This window comes from Hypanus sabinus, chromosome 27, assembly GCF_030144855.1.
Source record: "Hypanus sabinus isolate sHypSab1 chromosome 27, sHypSab1.hap1, whole genome shotgun sequence".
Classification (NCBI taxonomy): domain Eukaryota; kingdom Metazoa; phylum Chordata; class Chondrichthyes; order Myliobatiformes; family Dasyatidae; genus Hypanus; species Hypanus sabinus.
Window position 1 is genome coordinate 3401840 of NC_082732.1, and position 25050 is coordinate 3426889.

General features: G+C 42.8%; 1 protein-coding gene across 11 annotated transcripts in view; it reads left to right on the plus strand.

Annotated features, from left to right (window-relative positions):
• Window positions 1-25050, plus strand: part of usp48 (ubiquitin specific peptidase 48) — a 242993-nt gene that overhangs the window by 15839 nt on the left and 202104 nt on the right. For all 11 annotated transcript variants that reach the window (XR_009508155.1, XR_009508157.1, XR_009508156.1 and 8 more), the window contains exons 2-3: window positions 18622-18742; window positions 19639-19795. Coding sequence is in view for 4 of the 11 variants with exons in the window: in XM_059951677.1 (XP_059807660.1) it covers window positions 18622-18742; window positions 19639-19795 (278 nt within the window). In the remaining 7 variants the exon portion in view is untranslated. The remainder of the gene's footprint in view (window positions 1-18621; window positions 18743-19638; window positions 19796-25050) is intronic.

Consider the following 25050-nt stretch of genomic DNA (forward strand, 5'->3'; position numbering starts at 1 on the left):
TAAGCTGGTTGTGTGTCAATGGGCAGGTTCCAGTCTATGGGCCAATGTAAGGAATCCAGGGGGGTAAGGAATAGGTACATCTGCAGTTGGAACCAGGGTGTTTTGATAAGATAAAATGTACAAGATTATTATCTTATTAAAGGAATTTTAAACTTTACGTATCAACTAACCCAGTAAACCCTGTGAAGGGATCAAAATGGTAATCTTAATGATGCCTTTTATTAACTTCCCAGTAATTTCCATCAAGCTACTGAGCCTGTGGTTCAAAGAGTTTACTCTTTAGCCTTATTGATTCTTCATTTATTACAGAAATATTCCAAGACTTTAAAAAGCTATTATACCTAGGCACAGCGATCCTCTGAACATAGTAAAAAGTTTTAGTAAACAAACATATATGTTTGCATAAATGCTACCTTGGTCAACATGCCTGATTCTAACTAACCCTATTGTTCCAGAGTTGTAATTTCCCTTCTATTGATATTTACAACTCCCATATCAATTTTATATATATATAAATAGCGAAGGTTAGCCAGATAGAATGGTAGATAACAGACTGAAAAAAATCACAAACATAAATTCTGCATATGTTGGAAATCCAAACAAAACAGTCAAAATGCTGGTGAAACTCAGCTGGCCAGGCAGCATCTATGGAAAAGAGTACAGTTGACATGTTGGATCAACACCTTTCAGCAGGACTGGAGAAACAAAAGATGAGTAGGTTTAAATGGTAGGGCATAGCGGAGGGAGAAGTAAGGTGATAGGTGAAACCGGGAGAGGGGGTGGTGAAGTAAAGAGCTGGGAAGTTGATTGGTAAAGGAGATACCAACTCCTTTAGAGGTATCAACTAGAGAAGGGGCAGTGTTGGATCTCCTGTTAGGGAGTGAAATAGGTCAGGTGATGGAGGTACGTGTTCGGATCCAGTGATCACAAGGCCATTAGTTTCAGTATAATTATGGAGAAGGATAGGATGGGACCCAGGGTTGAGATTTTTGATTGGAGAAACGCTAACTTTGAGGAGATGCGAAAGAATTTAGAAGGAGTGGATTGGGACAATTTGTTTTATGGGAAGGATGTAATCGAGAAATGGCTGTCATTTAAAGGTGAAATTTTGAGGGTTCAGAATCTTTATGTTCCTGTTAGGTTGAAAGGAAAGGTTAAAAGTTTGAGAGAGCCATGGTTTTCAAGGGATATTGGAAACTTGGTTCAGAAAAAGAGAGATATCTACAATAAATATAGGCAGCATGGAGTAAATGAGGTGCTCAAGGAATATAAAGAATGTAAGAAGAAAAAAAATAGAAAAGCTAAAAGAAGATATGAGGTTGCTTTGGCAAGTAAGGTGAAAATAAATCCAAAGGGTTTCTACAGATATATTAATAACAAAAAGATAGTGAGGGATAAAATTGGTCCCTTAGAGAATCAGAGTGGACAGCTATGTGTGGAGCCAAAAGAGATGGGGGAGATTTTGAACAATTTCTTTTCTTCGGTATTAACTAAGGAGAAGGATATTTAACTAAGGAGAAGGTAAGGGAAACAAGTAGGGAAGCTATGACGATTAACGAGAAGGAAGTACTGGCGCTTTTAAGGAATATAAAAGTGGATAGATCTCTGGGACCTGACAGGATATTCCCTAGGACCTTGAGGGAAGTTAGTGTAGAAATAGCAGGGGCTCTGACAGAAATATTTCAAATGTCATTAGAAATGGGGATGGTGCCAGAGGATTTGCATATTGCTCATGTTGTTCCATTGTTTGAAAAGGGTTCTAAGAGTAAACCTAGCAATTATTGGCCTGTAAGTTTGATGTCAGTGGTGGGTAAATTAATGGAAAGTATTCTTAGAGATGGTATGTATAATTATCTGGATAGACAGGGTCTGATTAGGAACAGTCAACATGGATTTGTGTGTGGAAGGTCATGCTTGACAAATCTTACTGAATTTTTTGAAGAGGCTACTAGGAAAGTTGACGAGGGTAAAACCGTGGATGTTGTCTATGTGGACTTCAGTAAGGCCTTATGACAAGGTTCTGCATGGAAGATTAGTTAGGAAGGGTTCAATCTTTAGGTGTTAATATTGAAGTAATAAAATTAATTCAACAGTGGCTGGATGGGAGATGCCAGAGAGTAGTGATAGATAATTGTTTGTCAGGTTGGAGGCCGATGACTAGTGGTGTACCTCAGGGATCTGTACAGGGTCCAATGTTATTTGTCATATACATTAATGATCTGTATGATGGGGTGGTAAATTGGATTAGTAAATATGCAGATGATACTAAGATAGGTGGCATTTTGGATAATGAAGTAGATTTTCAAAGCTTGCAGAGAGATCTAGGCCAGTTAGAAGAGGGGGCTGAACAGTGGCAGATGGAGTTTAATGCTGATAAGTATGAGGTGCTACATTTTGGTAGGAATAATCAAAATAGAACATACGTGGTAAATGTTAGGGCCTTGAAGAATGCAGTAGAACAGAGTGATCTGGGAATAATGGTGCATAGTTCCCTGAAGGTGGAATCTCATGGATAGGGTAGTGAAGAAAGCTTTTGGTATGCTGGCCAATCAGAGCATTGGGTATAGGAGTTGGGATGTAATGTGAAAATTGTACAAGGCATTGGTAAGGCCAAATTTGGAGTATTGTGTACAGTTCTGGTCACCAAATTATAGGAAAGCTGTCAACAAAATAGAGAGAGTACAGAGAAGATTTACTAGAATGTTACCTGGGTTTCAGCACCTAAGTTACAGGGAAAGGTTGAACAAATTAGGTCTTTATTCTTTGGTTGGAGTGTAGAAGGTTGAGGGGGGACTTGATTGAGTTATTTAAAATTAGGAGGATAGATAGAGTTGATGTGGATAGGCTTTTTCCATTGAGAGTGGGGAGATTCAAACAAGAGGATGTGAGTTGAGAGTTAGGGGGCAAAAATTTACAGACAGACAGACATACTTTATTGATCCGGAGGGAAATTGGGTTTCGTTACAGTCGCACCAACCAAGAATAGTGTAGAAGTATAGCAATATCAAACTATAAATAATTAAATAATAATAAGCAAATTATGCCAAGTGGAAATGAGTCCAGGACCAACCTATTGGCTCATGGTGTCTGACACTCCGAGGGAGGAGTTGTAAAGTTTGATGGCCACAGGTGGGAATGACTTCCCATGACGCTTAGTGTTGCATCTCGGTGGAATGAGTCTCTGGCTGAATGACCTCCTGTGCCTAACCAGTACATTATGGAGTGGATGGGAGACATTGTCCAAGATGGCATGCAACTTGGACAGCATCCTCTTTTCAGACACCACCATCAGAGAGTCCAGTTCCAGCCCCACAACATCACTGGCCTTACGAATGAGTTTGTTGATTCTGTTGGTGTCTGCTACCCTCAGCCTGCTGCCCCAGCACACAACAGCAAACATGATAGCACTGGCCACCACTTTCTCGTAGAACATCCTCAGCATCGTCCAGCAGATGTTAGAGGACCTCATTCTCCTCAGGAAGTAGAGACGGCTCTGACCCTTCTTGTAGACAGCCTTACTATTCTTTGACCAGTCCAGTTTATTATCAGTTTGTATCCCCAGGTATTTGTAATCTTCCACCATGTCCACACTGACATGAGGGGGAATTTCTTTACTCAGAGTGGTAGCTGAGTGGAAGGAGCTTCCAGTTGAAGTGATAGAGGCAGGTTCGGTATTGTCATTTAAGGTAAGATTATGGGCTGAGAGCAGGTCGGTGGGACTAGGTGAGAGTAAGCGTTTGGCACGGACTAGAAGGGCCGAGATGACCTGCTTCCGTGCTGTAATCGTTAGATGGTTATATACAGGGTTGGAGATGGGGAAATCTAATAGAAGAGGACAGAAGGCCATGGAAGGAAAAAAAGTGGGGAAGAGCATCAGAGGGAGGTGATCAGCAGGCAAGGAGATGAGCTGAGAGAGGGAAAAGGGAATGGTGAAAGGGGGAGGGGGTTGGGCATTACCGGATGTTCAAGAAATCGATGTTCATGCCATCAGGTTGGAGGCTACCCAGATGGAATATAAGGTATTGCTCCTTCAACCTGAGTGTATCCTCATCGTGACAGTAGAGGAGCCCATGGATTGACATTCTGGAATGGGAATGGGAAGTGGAAGTAAAATGGATGGCCACTGGGAGATTCTGCTTCTTCTGGTGGACAGAACATAGGTGCTTGGTGAAGCGATCATCCAACTTACGTCGGGTCCCACCAATATACAGAAGGCCACACTGGGAGCAGTGGACACAGTGTATGCCCCCAGCAGACTCACAAATGAAATGTATCCTCACTTGGAAGAACTGTGTGGGGCAATGAATGGTAGCGAGGGATGAGTTGTAGGACATGTTCCGCTTGCAAGGATAAGTGCCAGGAGGGAGATCAGTGGGGAGGGGCAAATAGACAAGGGAATCCCATAGGGCGGGGGTCGGCAACCTGCGGCTCCCGAGCCATTTGTGGCTCTTTCACCTCTGTGCTGCGGCTCCCTGTGGCTTTGGGAAATAATTGGTCAGTATTTAATTAAAATGTATTTTATGTTAGTTTGTTAGCTTTTGAAATGTAATTCTAAATTTGAAGATTATGGTGATCTTGTACAATCTAAGTGTGGCGACACATTTCCTGGCACATCCGAAACGGCTCACAATTAGCCAGCATTCCGGCTAAGGGAGATAGCCTACGGGGGTTTGTGAGTACGCGTCTTTTGCAGCATCTGCGTCCATGGGGGCTGGGTTGAGGGAGGCTTAAAAGCAAGGCTGTTTAGTTCGAATAAAGTTATTCGACTGCAGTTTACTGACTGCGTGAGCACACTGCTACAACGTGTTTTTATCGCTATTAATATACGTCACCACTGCCAATACCTGACACCCGCCAGTGCGCGATTTCTTTAATTTTTCGATCCAAGGTAAGCCAACTATGGAGAATTCTAAAAAAAGAAAAGTGACTGAAGAAAACAGAACGTTTAATGATACGTGGACAGATTCATTTGCTTTCACTGTTGACGAGACTGGTTTACCGGTATGCTTAATATGCAATGAGAAACTAGCAAACAACAAAAAGTCAAATGTCGCAAGGCATTTCCAGAATAAACACGCAGCCTTTGCTCTAAAATATCCGGATGGAGATGAGAGAAAAAAAGCCGTTTCGGAACTGATGCGGAAGGTTGATCTGAGCAAAAATCATTTCCAGAAATGGATGAAGTCTGGAAAATCAACGACATACGCCAGTTATATTGCCGCTCAGGAAATAGTCAGGCACGGGAAGCAGTTTACAGATGGTGAATATATAAAAGAATCTTTCATTAAGATTTCAGAACATCTATTCACGGACTTTAAAAACAAGAGTGAAATTGTGCAGAAAATCAGGGATATGCCCCTCTCTGCAAAGACTGTCAAAGACAGAACCATAAAAATGGCAGAAGACATCACAAGACAGCAAATTAAAGACATCAATTCAGCTGTGGCCTACTCGATTGCCTGTGACGAGTCTAAAGACAAAGGTGATATTGAACAAATAGCGTTGTTCTGCCGGTATGTAAACTCTGCCGGGCCACAGGAAGAACTGATTGAGTTGATACCTCTAAAAGACCAAACACGGGGGAGGACATCTGTGAGGCTGTCTTGAATTGTTTAAGAGCCAAAGGAATAAAGACCACCCATCTGGTGTCAGTAGCTACTGATGGGGCACCGAATATGACGGGAACGCACAAGGGATTTGTGGCTTTACTGCAGAAGTCGCTGGACAGAAAGCTGCTGACTTTTCACTGCATCTTGCACCAAGAGGCACTGTGCGCTCAAACATTTCCTCCGGAATGCACAGAAGTAATGGATGTTGTCATTCAGATTGTCAATAAAATAATGGCAAAAAGTTTAAATCACCGTCAATTCCGTTTGTTACTGGACGAGCTGGAAAGCGCATATTCTGATCTCCTGCTGCACAACAAAGTCCAGTGGCTGTCCAAAGGGGAGGTGCTGAAACGCTTTGTCGCGTGTCTGGAAGAAGTGAAAACTTTCCTGGGCAGCAAAGGGCTCAACTTTCCTGAGCTGGAACAGCCAGAGTGGCTGGAAAAGCTACACTTCATGGTAGACATGACAGCGCACCTGAACACAGCTCTTCAACGGGGTAAGGACGTACAGCCCTGCACATGTTGGAGGATGTTTTGGCATTCGAGCGCAAGTTGACGTTGCTTGCCAGAGATTTACAGAAAGGCACATTGTCTCACTTCCCCAATTTGAGAGAGTTCAAACAAGGTCACGACATGATAAATTCGGAGTATTTACATTCTGCAATCATCGCAATGCAAACATCGTTTGGGAAACGCTTCTGTGAGTTCAGAGAGGAAAAAAACACATTATCCTTCCCGGTCACTCCCCTAAGCATCGATCCATCCCTACTAAATACGACTGCATTGTCAGGTGTGAGTCAACCTGAACAAGTATGATAAATATTTTAATTGCCTATTATTTTACGTATATTCATATGTTTTCATTGTTCAGTGAAATAGTCCTTTTATTTTTCAGGTTGACAGCTGGCTGACGTTATTTTTGGTTTGCTGCTGGCGGCAAATTTAAGTTTGGCGTTTTTCATAAATACAAGAAGGACTCAAATAGACGTTGAGTATTTTACTTAAAAGTAACCTTCAACCCAACGTCTTTTTTTCGGAGTTCAAAATGTTTTTGTTGCATGCAGAAATGTAATTTCATTTTCTCTGCAGGAGTTCATCAATTTCATAAATGCAACACATTATAGTTTGTTTATACATAGCATAAAGGCAAAACAAAACGTTGTATGCAGTGTTATTTCATTTTAAATGTCAAGCGGGTTTTGCGGTTCCCAGTGTTTTCTTTTCTGTGGGAAACGGGTCCAAGTGGCTCTTTCAGTGGTAAAGGTTGCTGACCCCTGCCATAGGGAGTGATCCCTGCAGAAAGCAGAAAGTGGGGTAGGGGGTGGGAAAGATGTGCTTGGTGGTGGAATCCCATTGGAGATGGTGGAAGTTACAGAGAATTATGCGCTGGATGTGGAGGGTGGCAGGGTGGTAAGTCAGGATGAGGAACCCTGTCCCTAGTAGAGTGGTGGGAGGATGGGGTGAGAGCAGATGTGTGTGAAATGGAAGAGATGTGGTTGAGGGTAGCATTAATGTGGAGGAAAGGAATGGAAGATATGTGGCTGAGGGCAGCTTTGAACAATTCCCTGCTTCCTGCACCCATGCAGAGCTCGTTGACTTCATTAATTTTGCCTCCAACTTCCACCTTGCCCTCATATTTGCCTGGTCTATTTCTGACACCTCCCTCCCCTTTCTCGATCTCTCTCTGTCTCTGTCTTTGGAGACAGCTTATCTCCTGATGTTTATTATAAATGGAAGGACTCTCACAGCTACCTGCATTATACCTTTTCCCACCCTGTTAATTGTAAAAATGCCATCCCCTTCTCTCAATTCCTCTGTCTCCACTGCATCTGCTCTCAGAATGTGGCTTTTTATTCCAGAACGAAGGCAATGTCCCCCTTTTTCAAAAAAGGGCTTCTCTTCCTCTTCCATTTCATGCTCTCACCCCATCCTCCCGCCACGCTACCAGGGATAGGGTCAGAGGGCATTGAATCATTGTGGATAGAGCTAAGGAACTGCAAGAGTAAAGGGACCCTGATGGGAGACCCCCAAACAATAAATACAAGGTCTATAAATTACAACCAGAGATAGAAAATGAATGCCAAAAGGGCAATGTTACATTAGTCGTGGATTTCAATATGCAGGTAGATGGGGAAAATCTGGTTAGTGCTAGATGCCAAGAGGTGAAATTTCTAGAGTGCCCCTATGAGATGGCTTTTTAGAGCAGCTTGTGTTTGATCCCACTAGGGGTCAGCTGTTCTGAATCGAGTGTTGTGAAATGATCTGGAATTGATTAGGGAGCTTAAGGTAAAATAATCCTGAGGGGCAAGTGATCATAATATGATTGAATTCACTCTGAATTTTGAGGAGAAGAAGGTAAAGTCAGATGTATCAGTATTACAGTAGATTAAAGGGAATTACAAAGGCATGAAAGAGGAGTTGGGCCAGAATTGATTGGAAAAGAACACTGGCAGGGATGACGTCAGAGCAGCAATGGCTGGAATTTCTGGGAGCAATTCAGAAGGCTTGGGATATATACATCCCAAAGAGGAAGAAGTATTCTAAGGGCAAGATGACATAACAATCGCTAACAAAAGAAGTCAAAGCCAAGATAAAAGCCAAAGAGAAGGCAAATAATACAGCAAAAATTAGTGAGAATTTAGAGGATTGGGAAGCTTTTGAATACTAACAGAAGGCAAATAAATAGACATTAAGACGGTAAAGATGGAATACGAAAGTAAGCTAGCAATAATATACCAAAATTTTCTTCAGGTACATAAAATGTTAAAGAGCACTGCTGGAAAATGATGCTGGAGAGTGAGTAATAAGGACAAGGAAATAACAGACAAACTAATTAAACATTTTGCATCAGTCTTCTCTATGGAAGATACTAGCAGTAACGTGGAAGTTCCAGGTGTCTGGGGTAATGAAGTGTGTGAAGTTATCATTACTAGGGAGAAGGTTCTTTGAAAACAGGTTCTTTGAGTCATCTGTACCAGATGGTGTATACCCCAGGGTTCTGGAGGAGGTGGCTGAAGAGATTGTGGAGGCTTTAGTAATGATCTTTGAATAATCAATGGATTCTGCATGGTTCTGGAGGACTAGAACATTGCAAATGTCACTTCAGTCTTCAAGAAGGGAGAGAGTCAGTAGAAAGGAAATTGCAAGCCAGTTAGTCTGACCTCAGTGGTTGGGAAGATGTTGGAGTTGATTGTTAAAGATGTGGTTTCAGATTACTTGGACACATGATGAAAAAGGCCATAGTCAGCATGGTTTCCTCGAGAAAATCTTGCCTGATAAATCTGTTGGGATTCTTTGAAGAAACAATAAGCAGGATAGACAAAGGAGAATTGGTTAATGTGTATTTGGATTTTTAGAAGGCCTTTGACAAGGTGCCACACATGAGACTGCTTTACAATTTATGAACCCATGGTATTGCAGGGAAGATTCTAGTGTGGATAAAACAGTGGCTGACTGGCAGGAGGCAAAGATTGGGACATAAAGGAGCCTTTTCTGGTTGGCTGCCAGTGACTAGTGGTGTTTCACAGGGGTTTGCATTGAGACCACTTCTTTTTACATTACAGTGACATGCAGAAATTTGGGCACCCCGATCAAAATTTCTGTTACTGTAAATAGTAAGTGAGTAGAAGATGAACCGATCTCCAAAAGTCATAAAGATGAAACATTCTTTTCAACATTTTGAGCAATATTGGTGTATTATTCTTGTTTTGTACAATTTTAGAGTGAAAAAAAGGAAAGGAGCATCATGCAGACGTTTGGGCACCCCAAGAGATCCGAGCTCTCAGATAACTGTCACCAAGGTCTCAGACCTTAATTAGCTTTTTAGGGCTATGGCTTGTTCACAGTCATGGTTAGGAAAGGCCAGGTGATGCAAATTTCGAAGCTTTATAAATACCCTGACTCCTCAAACCTTGTCCCAACAATCAGCAGCTATGGGATCCTGTAAATAGCTACCTAGCACTCTGAAAGTTAAAATAAATGATGCCCACAAAGCAGGAGAAGGCTATAAGAAGATAGCAAAGTGTTTTCAGGTAGCCGTTTCCTTAGTTCGTAATGTAATTAAGAAATGGCAGTTAACCGGAATGGTGGAGGTCAAATTGAGGTCTGGAAGACCAAGAAAACTTTCCGAGAGAACTGCTCGTAGGATTGCTAGAACGGCAGATCAAAACCCCCCTTTGACTGCAAAAGACCTTCAGGAAGATTTAGCAGACTCTGGAGTGGTGGTGCACTGTTCTACTGTGCAGCGACATCTGCACAAATATCACCTTCATGGAAGAGTCATCAGAAGAAAGCCTTTCCTGCATCAATGACATGGATAATGGAATTGATGGCTTTGTGGCCAAGTTTGTGGATGATACGAAGGTAGGTGGAGGTGATGGTAGTTTTGAGAAAGTAGAGAAGCTACAGAAGGACCTAGGCAAAGAAATGGCAGATGGAATACAGAGGCAGGAAATATATGGTTATGCACTTTGACAGAAGAAATGAAAGGGATGACTATTTTCTAAATGGAGAGAAAATAAAAAATGTGGCGCTAAAGGACTTGGGATTGCTTATGCAGGATTTCCTAAAGGAATCACCTGCTCGTGAATATGGCCAGGACCAGGGAAATGGTGATTGACTGTAGGAGAAAGAGGACTGTGATGAGTCCAGTATACTTCCTGGGAGGAGTTGTTGCGGTGGTGGAGGAGTACAAATACTTGGGTGTTCACCTCAACAAGAGATTTGACCGGAAAACCAACGCCAAGGCTGTTTACAAGAGGAGGATGAGCAGACTCTATTTTCTAAGGAAGGCAGATGTTGGAGATCCTTTACCAGTCTGTTGTAGCGAGTGCAGTCTTCTTTGCGGTTTTATGTTGGGGGAGCAACATCAGTGCTGATGATGCAAAAAGGCTAAATAAACTCATCAGAAATACTGGATTTGTTCTTGGCTACAACCCGGACTCTTTTGAGTTAGTGGTGGAGAGGAGATCACTGACAAAGCCTATATCCATTATGGTCAATCTGACACAGCCTCTCCATGACCTACTGAATAAGAAGCGAAGCACCCTTTCAAACAGACTCATTCAGGTCCACTGTCACAATGATCATTACAGAAAATCTTTCCTACCAAACACACATCATAGTATACTAGTCCCTGTTTTATTACTTCGTACATTGTTGTTGTACTTTATTATTAGGTAAGTCTGCATACTATGTTTTTTAAAAGTCTGTAAAGGGGGTTTCTTCTTTTTTCTTTGTTACTGTGTATGTAATCAAAAGGGCTTTGTTTGGTTAACTAGCAGGAATGCTCTTTTGTTGCGAGAGAGTGCTGGAAGCTTGTTTGGGTTAAAATTTACTGATAACAAGAATGGTATTCCTTTGTAAACCAAATGGGGATTAATGTTCTTTCTTCTGAGTCTGTAAGCTTTTGTTGGTGGGCTTTTGGGTAGATCGGCGCGAGGGGGTCGAGAGAGAGGATGCAATGCTGTAAGCTGGGCGAGGAACGGACCCCAAGCGGGGGTCCGAGGCCCGGAGGTACTCCGAGGAGGGGGGGGGGAATGAAGCTAGAAGTGCTTGGTTGACCACTTCGGAGGGTCCTGAGCTGCGAGTCGAGGAGTTTGGAGAGGATCGAATGGTGGCCAGAAGACTTCAGTAATTGAGCTCCAACGGTTGTGCATGAAGTGGTTTGGACTTTGATAAGTTTGGCGCCTTTTCTTTATTTTTTCTCTTCATATATACTGTATCGTTATTAATCACTTAGTTATAGTAACCTTTATAAATTGTACTCATTTCATCGCTTATGGTGTATGGTCTGGTTTTGGGCGAGACGGGGACATCACACAGCATCCTCACCAGCTGATTACCCAGTTTGGTGGGGCTGAAGGCTGCTCCCCCTAGACGAGAACGAGCTGAGCGAGCTTGAGGCGACCCAGGGGGTTACATTGTGGGGGCTCGTCTGGGATTTTTGTGGAAGCTGTGTGATCACCCTCTTTAAATTATGTTTGCGGCGAAGAGCTGGTGTGCCCTTGTGGGTGTGTGATTGCTGGTTATCGCTACGTGTGTGTTGGGTGGGGTGGCTGCTGTTGGTAGCCTGGAAGTCGTTGTTCGAGTTCCGACTAGTGCTGACGAAATGGTGGTGGAACCATGGGTTGTCCGTACTGTTTGAAGAGTGAGGAGTGACAGGTTGGGATGTTTCAGCAGCGGTTGTTGGAATAATGTCCAGCCCTAAAGGGGTGGAGGCGTGGGCGGAGTGGACCCCTCAGTTGTTGGGTGAGTGGCAGTGCTTGGCTGAGGAAAAGCGACAGGGACGGGTTGAAAGTTTGAGTAGGCGGGCTGGTGACTTTGTTAGAACTGTCGGGCTCAATTACCTCGAAGTGACAGCTGCCAGTTCTGGGAAAGTGTGGGAAAATGAGTGTGGTTCGAATGGAAGTCAAATGCCGCAGCTGGGGGGCTTATCATATCCGTGGCAGGAGATTGGTGGAAAGTTTTTAGGGTATCCCTTTTGCCTAGGGAGGCAGATAAATTGCTTGTGGTGCCAAGGGGATCTGTCAAGGGGATCAGTTGTTCCGTTGATTCGAGAGGTGTTGGGAAACTTAGAGGAGGCCCAGTGGGGGAATGGCTTGGGGTCTCTGGGGGAGCACGTTCCCAGCAATGTACCAAGGAACTCCCGAAAGGAACAGATTCTATTCCTGAAGGCTTAGAGGGGCCACGCGCACAGGTGTTGTTACGGATGGATGGAAGTCAAGTTAAAGCCATCCTCGGCACCGGGGCGCCAGTTAAGTTGCTGTGCAGTTTGTCTCATAACCGTTATTGGAAGCACTTACCCTTGACGACATTGAGGACACTGGAGATTCGGGGTACCAGTGCCGGTGATTATCCAGACGACGGTTGTTGGTCAGTGAAAATGGAGTTCTTAGAGGCAAAAGTGGAGGAGACTGAGGTTCATGAATCGTTAATGCTGATGTGTCCGGACACTGTTGAGACAGGCAGCGTTTCTGTTCCAGAGAGAACCAATATCCTGCTGGTGTGCTTGGGGGCCTGCCCGGAGGAGGCGGGTGAGCGCTGTTTGGAGGCATTGTCGATGCACCCAGAGTTTTGAGCTGCTTGTGCAGACGTGTGTAGCAGCATTGGGCCAATACCGAATTCAAACAAGAGCCAGTGGTGGTACGGCCTGGGGGAAGTATCTGAGGGTGAGACCCTCTTTGTGGACGCTGCGAAATACCACGAGGGAGGGGAGTTGACCGCTGAAGACACCTCGGAGAGAGAGGTTGCGGCGACTGGCCCCTGAAGCCGTGGAAGACGTAGGCAGCGTGTGTGTGGATTATATTGCGTTGAAGAGGCGCACTGTCAGTGACCAGAATATGGCCCTTAGGGCCGAAGAGGCAATGGCCTGTCTGAGTGGTGCGATGTGGTTTAAAGTGCTGGATCTGAGGAGCGGATGTTGCCAGATCCCGATGAGTGGGGCTGACAAGGAGAAGACGGCCGTTATAAATTCCCTAGGAGTCTTCGGGTCTGAAAAGATGCCACAGGGCATATCTGGAGCCCTTGCAACCTTCCTGCGGGACAGGTGGAAGACCATAGGGGATGTGGAGGCGTTTGGAGTTTTGGTGTATGTGGATGATCTCTTGGTATTTGGATTTGCCTCAGGAGAATATGAAGTGAGGTCGTTGCAGGAGCAGCTGAGAACTACCGAGTTAAAGTGTTTTCTGGACACGTGCCAGGGCTGGCGAAGGTCGCAGCTCGTGAGTGACTGTCTCTACGGAATCAAGTTTGAAATGAAGACGGAGAGACTGGAGAAAGTGATCTGAAACCATTCGGAAGACTTACAAGTTGGAGAGAATGAAGAAAGTTGTCTGGGGGCAATAGCAAACTGAGAACCTGGAGAGGGGAGTTTGCGGAGGTGAAGAAATTACAGACAAATCTCAGAAGAGAGAAGCGGAAGCTTGAAGGGAACCTGAAGATGACCATCGACAGTTCAAATGAAGTGCAAAACCTGAAAGTTGACCTGGAAAAAGTCAAGAGGAAGAAAAAGCTGGAGAGAAGTGCAGTGAATACTGAACAGGAGGCTGAAGAGACTGCAGGAGCAGTGCAGGCCACGTGTTTCCGTTTGGAGAAGATCAAACAGCAGCTACCGATCGCAGAAATGAGGAAGAATACAGATTCAATGGATGATGTGCTGGATGTGTGGTACATGCTGCCTTTTGCTGACTTGCCCTCGATTGAGGAAGAGACCTTTGACCCTTCTCCCATTGAGCCAGGTGTAGTGGGGAGGGTTAGCTGTGTGCAGTGTGGGGCACGAGTGAGAGGTTGAAAGAGGATTTGGTAGTGGGCCCAAGATATCCCCAGTTGTGTCCGAGCCTGAAGGGTTTAGGTGAGGGGGTACAGAGGTCTCAGAAGGGTTAGGGAACTCCCAGATAGTTGGCCTAAGTAGCGCCTGAAGAACAGGGCGTGAGGTTTACTGTGTGGGGAGGAGATGTCACTGTTTGTGCTTGGGTTACGGTGTGTTGGCAGGAAAGGTGGCGAGTTATTTAATAGTCATGAGGACATGACTTTTATTTGGTTGGGGGAGAGTGTAAAGGGGGTTTCTTTTTTCTTTGTTACTGTGTATGTAATCAAAAGGGCTTTGTTTAGTTAACTAGCAGGAATGCTCCTTTGTTGCAAGAGAGTGCTGGAAGCTTGTTTGGGTTAAAATTTACTGATAACAAGAATGGTATTCCTTTGTAAACCAAATGGGGATTAATGTTCTTTCTTCTGAGTCTGTAAGCTTTTGTTGGTGGGCTTTTGGGTAGATCGGCGCAAGGGGATCGAGAGAGAGGACGCAATGCTGTAAGCTGGGCGAGGAACGGACCCCAAGTGGGGGTCCGAGGCCCGGAGGTACTCCGAGGAGGGGGGGGGGGGGGATGAAGCTAGAAGTGCTTGGTTGACCACTTCGGAGGGTCCTGAGCTGCGAGTCGAGGAGTTCGGAGGGGATCGAATGGTGGCCAGAAGACTTCAGTAATTGAGCTCCAATGGTTGTGCATGAAGTGGTTTGGACTTTGATAAGTTTGGCGCCTTTTCTTTATTTTTTCTCTTCATATATACTGTATCGTTATTAATCACTTAGTTATAGTAACCTTCATAAATTGTACTCAGTTTATCGCTTATGGTGTATTGTCTGGTTTTGGGCGAGGCGGGGACACCACACAGCATCCACACCAGCTGATTACCCAGTTTGGCGGGGCCAAAGGCTGCTCCCCCTAGACGAGAACGAGCTGAGCGAGCTTGAGGCGACCCAGGGGGTTACATGTCTATGCTGTAACAAAAGAATTTCCCACTTAGTATCAATAAACCAGTCTCTCCCTGCTCACGCTATCTCCGCTCACGCCCCACTTCGACTTGGTCCCCCACTCCCTTCCAGAGGACACAACCTCAGAACGCAGGGGCATCCTTTTAGAATGGACATGATGAGGATTTTTTTTTAGTCAGAGGGTGGTTAATCTGTGGAATTCGTTGCCATGGATGGCTCTGGAGTCCAAGTCATTGGATATACAGTCGGCCCTCCTTATCCGCAAATTCTGTATGTGCGAATTCAACCAATCGCAGAAACCTGGAAGTGGTCTTCCAGCACTTGTTGTTCGAGCATGCAGACCTTTTTTTCTTGTCATTATTCCCTAAACAATGCAATATAACAACTAGTTTACATAGCATTTACATTGTATTAGGTATTATAAGTAATCTAGAGATGATTTAAAATATATGGGAGGATGTGCGTGAGTTATTGTGGATCGGGATCGAAAAAAATCGTAAGTTCTCTTACTAAGTAAGTTGGAACAGGTACATCCCGTATTATTTAGCATCAGCTAGTCAAATATTTGTCTTAGTATATATTTTACCTTTCTCTGCATATAAAACACTTAAGAAAGTATGTTTCACCGCCGGGCTCGGGAACGGAAGTTCTCAGGACTTAGGACAGACCACTGTGCCGGGTTGATGTGGAGGATCAAAAACCCAAAACCCAATAATTAAACCACTGAGTTGGTTAGTAATAATTGTAACTTTCATCGGGGCAGAGCCTTTCTCACTTTATCCTTTAAAATTTTCCGATTGGTGACTGACATAGCCTAACAATTTTCCAATTACTGATGGCGTTTCACCTCTTTCCGATCGCTTTATTATTTCCACTTTACCTTCAATCGTGTTTGTGATTATTTTTGTGAACATAAACACTGCAGATTCCGATCTCTGCCGCCGGGTCCTAATATCCACTGCACTGAGACAGGTTAAATAAGGATTCTGCTGGGTCCAAAGGTCCAGCGCATTGAGACAGGTTGAATGAGGTTGACTTGAGCATCCACAAATTTTGGTATCTGCAAGGGGTCCCGGAACCAATCCCCCGCAGATAAGGAGGGCAGACTGTATATAAGGCAGAGGTTGATAGATTCTCGACTAATCAGGACATGAAAGGATAAGGGGAGAAGGCAGCAAATTAGGACTAAGATGAAAAATGGATCAGATAAAATGGCAGAGCAGAGTAGGTGGGCCTTCTGGCCTGAATCTGCTCCTTTGTCTTCCAGGTAACTGGGAAGGATTCACAAGCTTTCTCTTGCAACTGTAATTGAAATACATTTTTATAAATGGATGGCACTGTGATGCAACTGGTTGAGCTGCTGCCTTTCAGCTCCAGCAACCTGGGCTCTATCCTGAACTCTGCTGCAGTCTGTGTGAAGTTTGCAATTCTTCCAGTGTCTTATGGCCTTTAGTCTGGTTGGTATGAATTACTCCCTCATCTCAAAGACATGGGTTGGCAGGTTAATTTCCACTATAAATTGCTGGTAGTTTGTCAGTGGTTGATAATATTGGGGCAAGTTGACTGTGGAAGGTTAAAATAGGATTAGCGTAGGTGAGTGCTTGATGGCTGACTTACTTAGGCCATAAGTGGGTTTGGTTGAACAAGCTTATTGATAACTATAACATGCTAGCATCATCCGTGATGCGCCCTTATCAATTAACTGATTATTGGGAGTGGACTAAGTATTTATAATGTGGTTTCTTTTATATTGCCAGTACATTACCAGTGTTACCACTGTACTTGAACAGCTTGGCTTGAGGTATAGCTGGTTTGGAATGGAAGTCTTCAATACTTCAGCCAGATTTATCTGGTTATATATTCTTTGTTGTATTAAGAACTGTCAATTGTTTCTTGATATCCCATGGAGCAAATGAGAATGACTTGAAAGCTGGCGTTTGTAATGATGAAGATCTCGCGAAGAAGCAAAAATGGATGATCCATTTGATATTATCAGCTGAATGTGGTTGCAAATGCTTCAACATTATCTTTAGCAATTGTATACTGAAGGCTGATTTATACTTGTGCATTGCATCTATGCTGTAGGTACCATGCATTCTACGCTGTAGGGTGATGTGCACCTCCCCAAAAAAGTAACTCGTGCGTTGCGGCAACGCAGACCACAACAACTGTGATTAGTCTGCTTGGTAGTATCGAATTTCCTCCTACGCATTTCTGGTTGCTTCTTCTCCGCCATGTATGTACACCAATGCAAAATAGATGAACCAGATTGTCAAATCTACCTGCTGACATGTGAAAATGTTTGAAATGCATTTCCTCGTTCATTTCTCTCGCGAAGAAACCCAACACAGTGGCATAGAAGCCCTACCGCCAACTAGCGTTTTAGCGCATACCAACGCATGCTCACTATGACGTAGCTTGTACGCACAAGTATAAATCAGCCTTATGTCCTACCATAATTGAAGATGAGGATGTCTTGGACCACCTCCAACCTTATGGCTGCTTAATTGTTTCCCATCATTCTTAACTGAAACTAAAAGGACTGCAAATTGTTGATTAGATCTATTTTCATGGTTAAATGTGTCTGAAATGTATCACAAATCTGATTGGTGAGAATGAGGTCAAATATTGTAGATTATTCTTGTGCACTTATCAGCTGCATTTCTATGCCTTTCAAAGCTAGGAGAGTCTTGTTCATTATTGGTATTATTGTGTTCTCTTAGTGAACTTCTTTGAACTTCTCATACCCATTGTCTTGCTAATTTCAGTGTTTTTACCAAATATTCATTAAGGTAGTGCACTGATACATTGGTTAGGGAGGGTTGTAATCAGAAGATTTCCTTGTCCATGTTTTAGTTCTGACTTCAAGCGTTCATTGGTATAGTTAGAAAGTTGACTGGCAAATGGGAAACAGCAGATATATGTAAATTGATCTTTTTTTCGTTGTCTGAAAGCCTATAATCAGAAACATAACTGCATTAATGGATAGTAGTCCATGTGAAGTAAAGATAAAAGTTTGAGCCAGATTTGGAGGAAGGAGGTGAGAAGTTAAAGGGACCTGCAGGATGGTGCTGGTAGGAAGTGGCACTGCACTCAGATGTGGACAGAAGTAATGGGACCAGTAAATAATGGTGGGGAGGGCCTAGGTGGTGGGTTGAGTAGTTCAAAGTTCAAAAAGTTAAAAGTAAATGTATTATCAAAGTACAAATACATCGCCGTATATAACCTTGAGATTCATTTTCTTTTTCCAACAGTTGGAGTGGTCCAGAAACTGGCTGTATATTGGATATGATTATCTTGAGGCTAAATGCAGGTTGGATCAGAGACTGATCTATAGACTAAAGATGGTGCATGTGGTGGTGTGGTAGTAGGGGTTTTGTGTATTGTTGGATATGGACTGATTTAGGGATAGGTAGAATAGGCAATTGAGTGGGGATTGGAAAAGGAAGCTCCACTTGTTTCTCCATTCTTATTTCATCATTCCTTCATACATGGTGACCTTCCTGATTCTCATGAATGAAAATTTCAAAGCTTTTTATCCCCTGTAGAGATTAGAATCAAATAAAGTCCACTTGCTGTGGTTAGCTCGATATTTTAAATATTAGAACAATTTAATTACAATTTGATTCTGAAATTACATTAGATACCGTGATTGGATCATCTTGTTTTCTCACTAAAACTGTGTTTTAATAATTGCCTTCAAAATTTATTCAAGATTTTCATTTTAGTATTTGCTTTCCCAATGTAGACGCAACTGTAGAGGGAATCCCAACTGCTTAGTGGGTCTTGGTGAACATGTATGGCTGGGGGAAATTGATGAAAATAGCTTCCACAACATTGATGACCCTAATTCTGAAAGGAGATGCAAGGTGAGTAAATATAGTGCATTTTGAAGAAAGATTATTGCTAAATTACAAGTTCTAGAGTTTCTGCACTGGGCATCACCTCCAATCTCGCCACCAATTTTGCTCTGAATAATGCAGATTTTATTTCTCAAGTTTCTCAACTTCCTCCTTGTCCACTGCATCTGTTCTCAGGCTGAGCTTTCCATTCTAGAACATTTGAGATGTCCTCTTTTTTCCAAAGTTTGGGGTTTTCTTCCATGATTATCGATGCTGCCCTCACCCACATCTCTTCCATTTCCTGCACATCTGCCCCTACCTCATTTTCCTGCAGTCACAACAGGGATTGGGTTCCCCTTGACCTTATCTACCACCTGTGAGCTTCTGTATCCAGCATTTCATTCTCTCTAGCTTCCACCATCTCTAACAGGATCCTACCATTAAGCACATATTTGTTTCCCCTCTCTCTCTGCTTTCCCTCATCAGAATCACTCTCTATATGACTCCCTTGTCCACTTGTCTCTCCCCACGTCTCTCTCCTGGCTCTTAATCCCTGCAAGTATGACAAGTTCTACACTTGTCCTTTCACCTACTTCCTCATCACCAATAACTCTTATTGGGATTACATTTTATTTTCTATTTTGTTTATCGAACAAATGGCATTGGGCTTTTTGGCTCGTGTATTGGACAATACCATAAATAGCGTTAAGTGAGATATTAATATTGCAGTTTCATTCTTTAGGTATACTTTTCATGAGTTCTGTCCTTAACGCTATTACTTGGACAGGATAAAATGAACTGTAAAGTGAAGTGTTCCATTTATGTCTAGTAAACTCTTTACTTTGGCAATGTTAGCAACCTTGAATATTCTCTTTGATTATAAAAGAGCCCTCATAATTCAAATTGTTTTTCTTTTTCTTAAGAATGCTTTTGTAGGCCTAACTAATCTTGGAGCTACTTGTTATGTCAACACCCTGCTTCAGGTTTGGTTTCATAACCTGGAATTACGACAAGCATTGTATCTCTGCCATAGTCCTCAAAAGGAGACAGTGTTGGGACAAGGGATTGAGGAAGATGCGGGTGAGTATTAAATAAATCTAAGCAAACTTCAATTAAACTTCAGTGTAGTAACCTCTATTTTCATTCATATTTTCGTCCAGTGTGCATGATCCACATGAAGATCAATAATGTAGTAACAATCATTTTATTCTTTACACTTGTGTACTGACAATTGACAATAAACAATCTTGATCTTGAAACTTAGACACATTAATCTAGAAGTTGATATGCAAGAATCTCATTGCTTTTCATTGGTGGTTTAAAATAAGCATGTGGAAAATGTTACCTCAGTGTTTTGTGCTAAAGTAGTTATTCGGTTGATTTGTATTTGATCTCATTAAGGTTACGTGGAGAGATTACAACTGAGTGTCAAATCGACTTTAGGAACAGAACTGGTAGTCTACATTTGAAGCCACTTTTCTACAGTCTTGGCTAGGGAAATGTATTTTTCCTCTTTGCACTCGGCCAGTAAAAACAGGTTGGAGCAAAATAATAGACATGATAGGATGGTAGTTTGAAGTGTGTGTATTTTAATACTAGGAATATTATAGGTAAAAATCATAACAGCAGAATTAGGCCATTTGACTCATTGAGTCTGCCCTGCCATATCACCTTGGCTGATCCAATTTTCCTTTCAGCCCCAATCTCCTGCCTTCTCCCCATATCTCTTCATACCCTGACTAATCAAGAACCTATCCACCTTTGCCTTAAATATAGCCAATCACTTGGTCTCCACAGGTGCCTGTAGCAATGAATTTGCCCCTCTCTGGCTTTAGAAATTGCTCCTCATCTCCATTCTCAAAGGACACCCCTCTATTCTGAAGCTGTGTCCTGTAGTCTTTGAATCCACTGCCATAGGTAACATCATTTCCACATCCACTCTATTGAGTCTTTTTAACATTTGATAGGTTTCAATGAGGTTACCCCTCATTCTTCTGAATTCCAGTGGGTACAGTCCCAGAGCCATTAAATGCTTCTCATTTGGCAAGCCTTTCAATCCCAGAATCTTTTTCATGAACCTCCTTTGAGCCCTCTCCAATGTTAGCACATCCTTTCTTAGATAAGAGGCTCAAAGCTGTTTATAATACTCCAAGTAAGGCATCACTAGTGCCTTTCCTTATCTTTGCTTTTATATTCCAGTACTCTTGAAATGAACACTACCATCACATTCCTCACCACCAACTCAACCTGCAAATTGCCCTTTAGGGGACCTTGCACAAGGACTCCCACATCCTTTTGCACTTCAGATTTTTGAATTTTCTCACTATTTAGAAAATAGTCTGCTTTCATTTCTTCTGCCAAAGTGCATTCATTACCATACACTTACCAACACTATATTCCATCTGCCACTTCTTTGTCTTTTCTCCTCATCTACCTAAGTCCTCCTGTAGCCTCTGTACTTCCTCAAAACTAGCTGACTTCATATTGTCCGCAACCTTGGCCACAAAAGAAACAGTCCTGTGGAATGCTGCTAGTTGCCGGTAGCCAACCAGAAAAAGCTCCTTTTATTCCATCTTTGCTTCCTACCAATCAACCAGTGCTTTATCCATGGTAGTATCTTTCCTGTATTACCATGGGCTCTTGTTAAGCAGTTTCATGTGTGGTACCTTGTCAAAATTCTTCTGAAAATATAAGTACACAACATCCACTGAGTCTCCATTGTCTGTCATGCTTTGTTATTTCTTCAAAGAATTCCAACAGATTTGTCGGGCAGGATTTTCCCTTAAGAAAACCGTAGTGTCTACAGCTTATTTTATCATGTGCTTCCAAGTATCCTGAAACCACATCCATATAAATAGACTCCAACATCTTCCCAACCACTGATATCAGACTAACTGGCCTATAATTTCCTTTCTTTTGACTCCTTTCTTGAAGAATGGAGTGACATTTGCAATTTTCCATTCCTCTGGAAGCTTGCCAGAATCAATTTGTTATTGAAAGATCATTACTAATGCCGCCACAATCTCTTAAGCCTCCTCTTTCAGAACCCTCTAGTCCAGTTGATTTACCTACTTTCAGATCTTTTAGTTTCCCAAGAACCTTCTCTCTAGTTATGGTAACTTCACACACTTCATGCCCCCGACACCTGGAACTTCCATCATACTGCTAGGGTCTTCAGAAGTGAAAACTGATGCAAAATACTTACTCAATTGATCCACCATTTCCTTGTCCCCTATTACTAACTCTCCATCATTATTTTCCAGCAGTCTGATATGTACTCTCGCCTCTCTTTTACACTTAATGTATCTGAAGAAATTCTTGTATCTTCTTTAATATTACTGACTAGCTTACACTTGTATTCCATTATTTCATTATTTATTATTTTTTTTAGTTGCCTTCTGTTGATTTTTAAAAGCTTCCCAATCCTCTAACTTCTTACTAATTATTGCTGTATTATTTGCCCTCTCTTTGACTTAAGTTGGTTTTGACTTGTCAGCCACAGTTTTGTCATCCTGACTTTAGAACACTTCTTCCTCTTATATATCCTGTGCCTTCTGAATTGCTTTTAGAATTCCAGCCATTTCTGCTCTGCCGTCATGGTGTTCTTTTGGCCAGCTTCTCGCTTGTGCCCTTTTACTCCACTGTAAAAACTGAATTTAGCTTCTCCTTCTCAAATTACAGGGTGAATTCTATCATATTATGATCACTTGGTCCCTGAGTGTTCCTTTACCTCTAATCAAATCTGGTTCATTGCACAACACCCAATCCAGGAAAGCTGATCCCTTAGTGGGCTTAACCATGAGCTGCACTAAAAAGCCATCTCAAGGGCATTCTAGAAACTCTCCCTCTTGGGATCCAACATCACCTTGATTTTCACAATCTACATGCATATTGAAATCCCCTGTGACTCTATTGTAACTTTTGGTAGGCATTTTCTGTCTCCTGTTGTAATATGTAAATCACATCTTTACTACTGTTTTGGGGAGGGGGTGTCTGTCTGTAACTCCCATCAGAGTCTTTTTACCCTTGCAAACATAAAGAAATCTGCAGATGCTGGAAATTCAAGCACCACACAGAAAATGCTGGTGGAATGCAGCAGGCCAGGGAGCATCTATGGGAGGCCTGAAACGTCAACTATACTGCCTCCTATAGATGCCGCCTGGCCTGCTGCGTTCCACCAGCATTTTCTGTGTGTTGTTCCTTAGCTCTACTCACATTGATCCAACACCTTCCAACCCTTTGTCACCTCTTTCTAGTGATTTGGTTTAATTTTCTACCAACAGAGCCATTCCACCCCTCTGCCTGTCCTCATGATGCACTGTGTATCTTTGAACGTTAGGCTCCCAGCTGTGATCTTTGTTCTGCCACAAATCATTGATGACCACAACTTCATACGTGGCAATCTGTAAATGTGCTCCAAGTTCATCTACCTTATTCTGTATATGGCTATAGCATCTTCGGTCTTGTGTTCATGCTTTTGATTTTGTCCGCCTTTAACATTGCAATTTATCCTGTTGACTGCAATTTATCTTTGTCATCAGCCTCTCCTTGCTAGCAGTCTCCATACACACTGCCTGTTTGTAAACTAACTACCTCATCTTCAGCACTATCATTCCTATTCCCACTACCCTGCCAAATTAGTTTAAACCCTCCCAAATGGCTCTAGCAAACCTGCCTGAAAAGATATGGGTCCCCCTTGGGTTTGGGTGTAACTCGTTGCTTTTGCACAGGCTATACCTTCCCAAGAAGAGATCCCAATGATCCAGAAATCTGAACTCCTGCCCTTGGCAATTCATCTGGAAAATAGTCAGATTCTTAACCTTGCTGGTGTATGGTATGGGCAGCAATCCAGAGATTACTGTTCTGGAGATCCTGTTTTCCATCTTCTCTCTAGCTCCCTAAAATCTCATCCTGACCTCCTCAGTGGTTTGTCCACTGAGCCTGTACAGGTAGAGCTCAAAAATAGGAGGGGTGCAATCTGTAGTATAATGAATAGCTACAGGGACATTGAAGAACAGATATCCTGTCAGAGTAAGGAAAGGTAAAACAATGGGGTTATTGTCTTAGGGGATTTCAACTTCTTTAATATAAACTAGGACCTTCTTAGTGCAGGATGTTTAGATGGGGCTGAATTTGTTAGATACATCCAGGACATTTTCTTAAATGAATTTGTAGATAGGGAAAAGTGACCATAACTCCTTATGTTTTAAGATGCCTGTAAATAAGGATAAACATGGACCTTGCAGGAGACTACTATGTTGGAGCAGAGCAAATTACGAGAGTATTGGGCAGGAACTAAGGAGATAACAACAGCTGATAGCAACTGTTTTTGGTTAAGTCCACATCTGACAAGTGGGGGGTGTTTAAAGACCAACTGCACAGAGTACAGGGCAGGAATGTTCCAGTAAGAAGGAAGGACAAGGATGGCAAGGTAAGAGAACCTTGGATGTCCAGAGAGGTGATGAATTTAGTCAAGAAGAAAGGAAAAGTATGTAAAGTTAAGATCAAACAGAGACCTTAAGGATTCTAAAGAAGTCAGAAAATAACATGAGGAGAATGAGAAAAGCCAGGAGAGGCCATGAAAAGTCCATGGTGGGTAGAATTAAAGAGAATCCGAAGCCATTCTATACATATATCAAGAGCAACAACTAGGGATAGAAGAGGTCCACTCAGTGATAGAGAGGGGAATATATGCTTGGGTGCAGAATATGGGTGAGGTCCTTAATGAGTACTTTACCTTAATTTTTACCAAGGAGAAGGACACGGAGGATAGAGAGGTCAGTGCTGTGCATATTGATATGCTAGGGTACTTTGAGGTAAGGGAGGATGTGGTATTTGGTCTTCTAAGGAGCATTAAGGTGGTATATCCTAAGGCCTGATGGGATATATCCTAGGTTATTGAGAGAGGCAAGAGAAGAGATTCCTGGTGCCTTTACTAATATCTTTGTGTCATCTCTAGCCACAGGCAAGGTCCTGGAGGACTGGTGAGTAGCTAATGTTCCATTATTTAAGAAAGTGTGGTGACCCACTTTTTGTGCAGGCGAACTGGCTCACAAATAGCCAGCGTGTGGGGAGAGACTTTGGTAATGCACCTCTGACATCATTTCTGCCCGGAGAGGGCGGGAACTAGGGATTAAAAGCCAGCACTGCGAAGTTTGAATAAACTAGTCTCGGAACGACTTACTGACTGCGTGTCGTTGTTTCTAGCTCTGTGTGTTGTACATCGCTACAAAAGGAACAAGGGATAATCCTGGAAACTATAGACTTGTGAGTCTCACGTCAGTGGTAGAGAATTTACTGGAGAGAATTCTTGGGGAAAGGATTTATGAGCATTC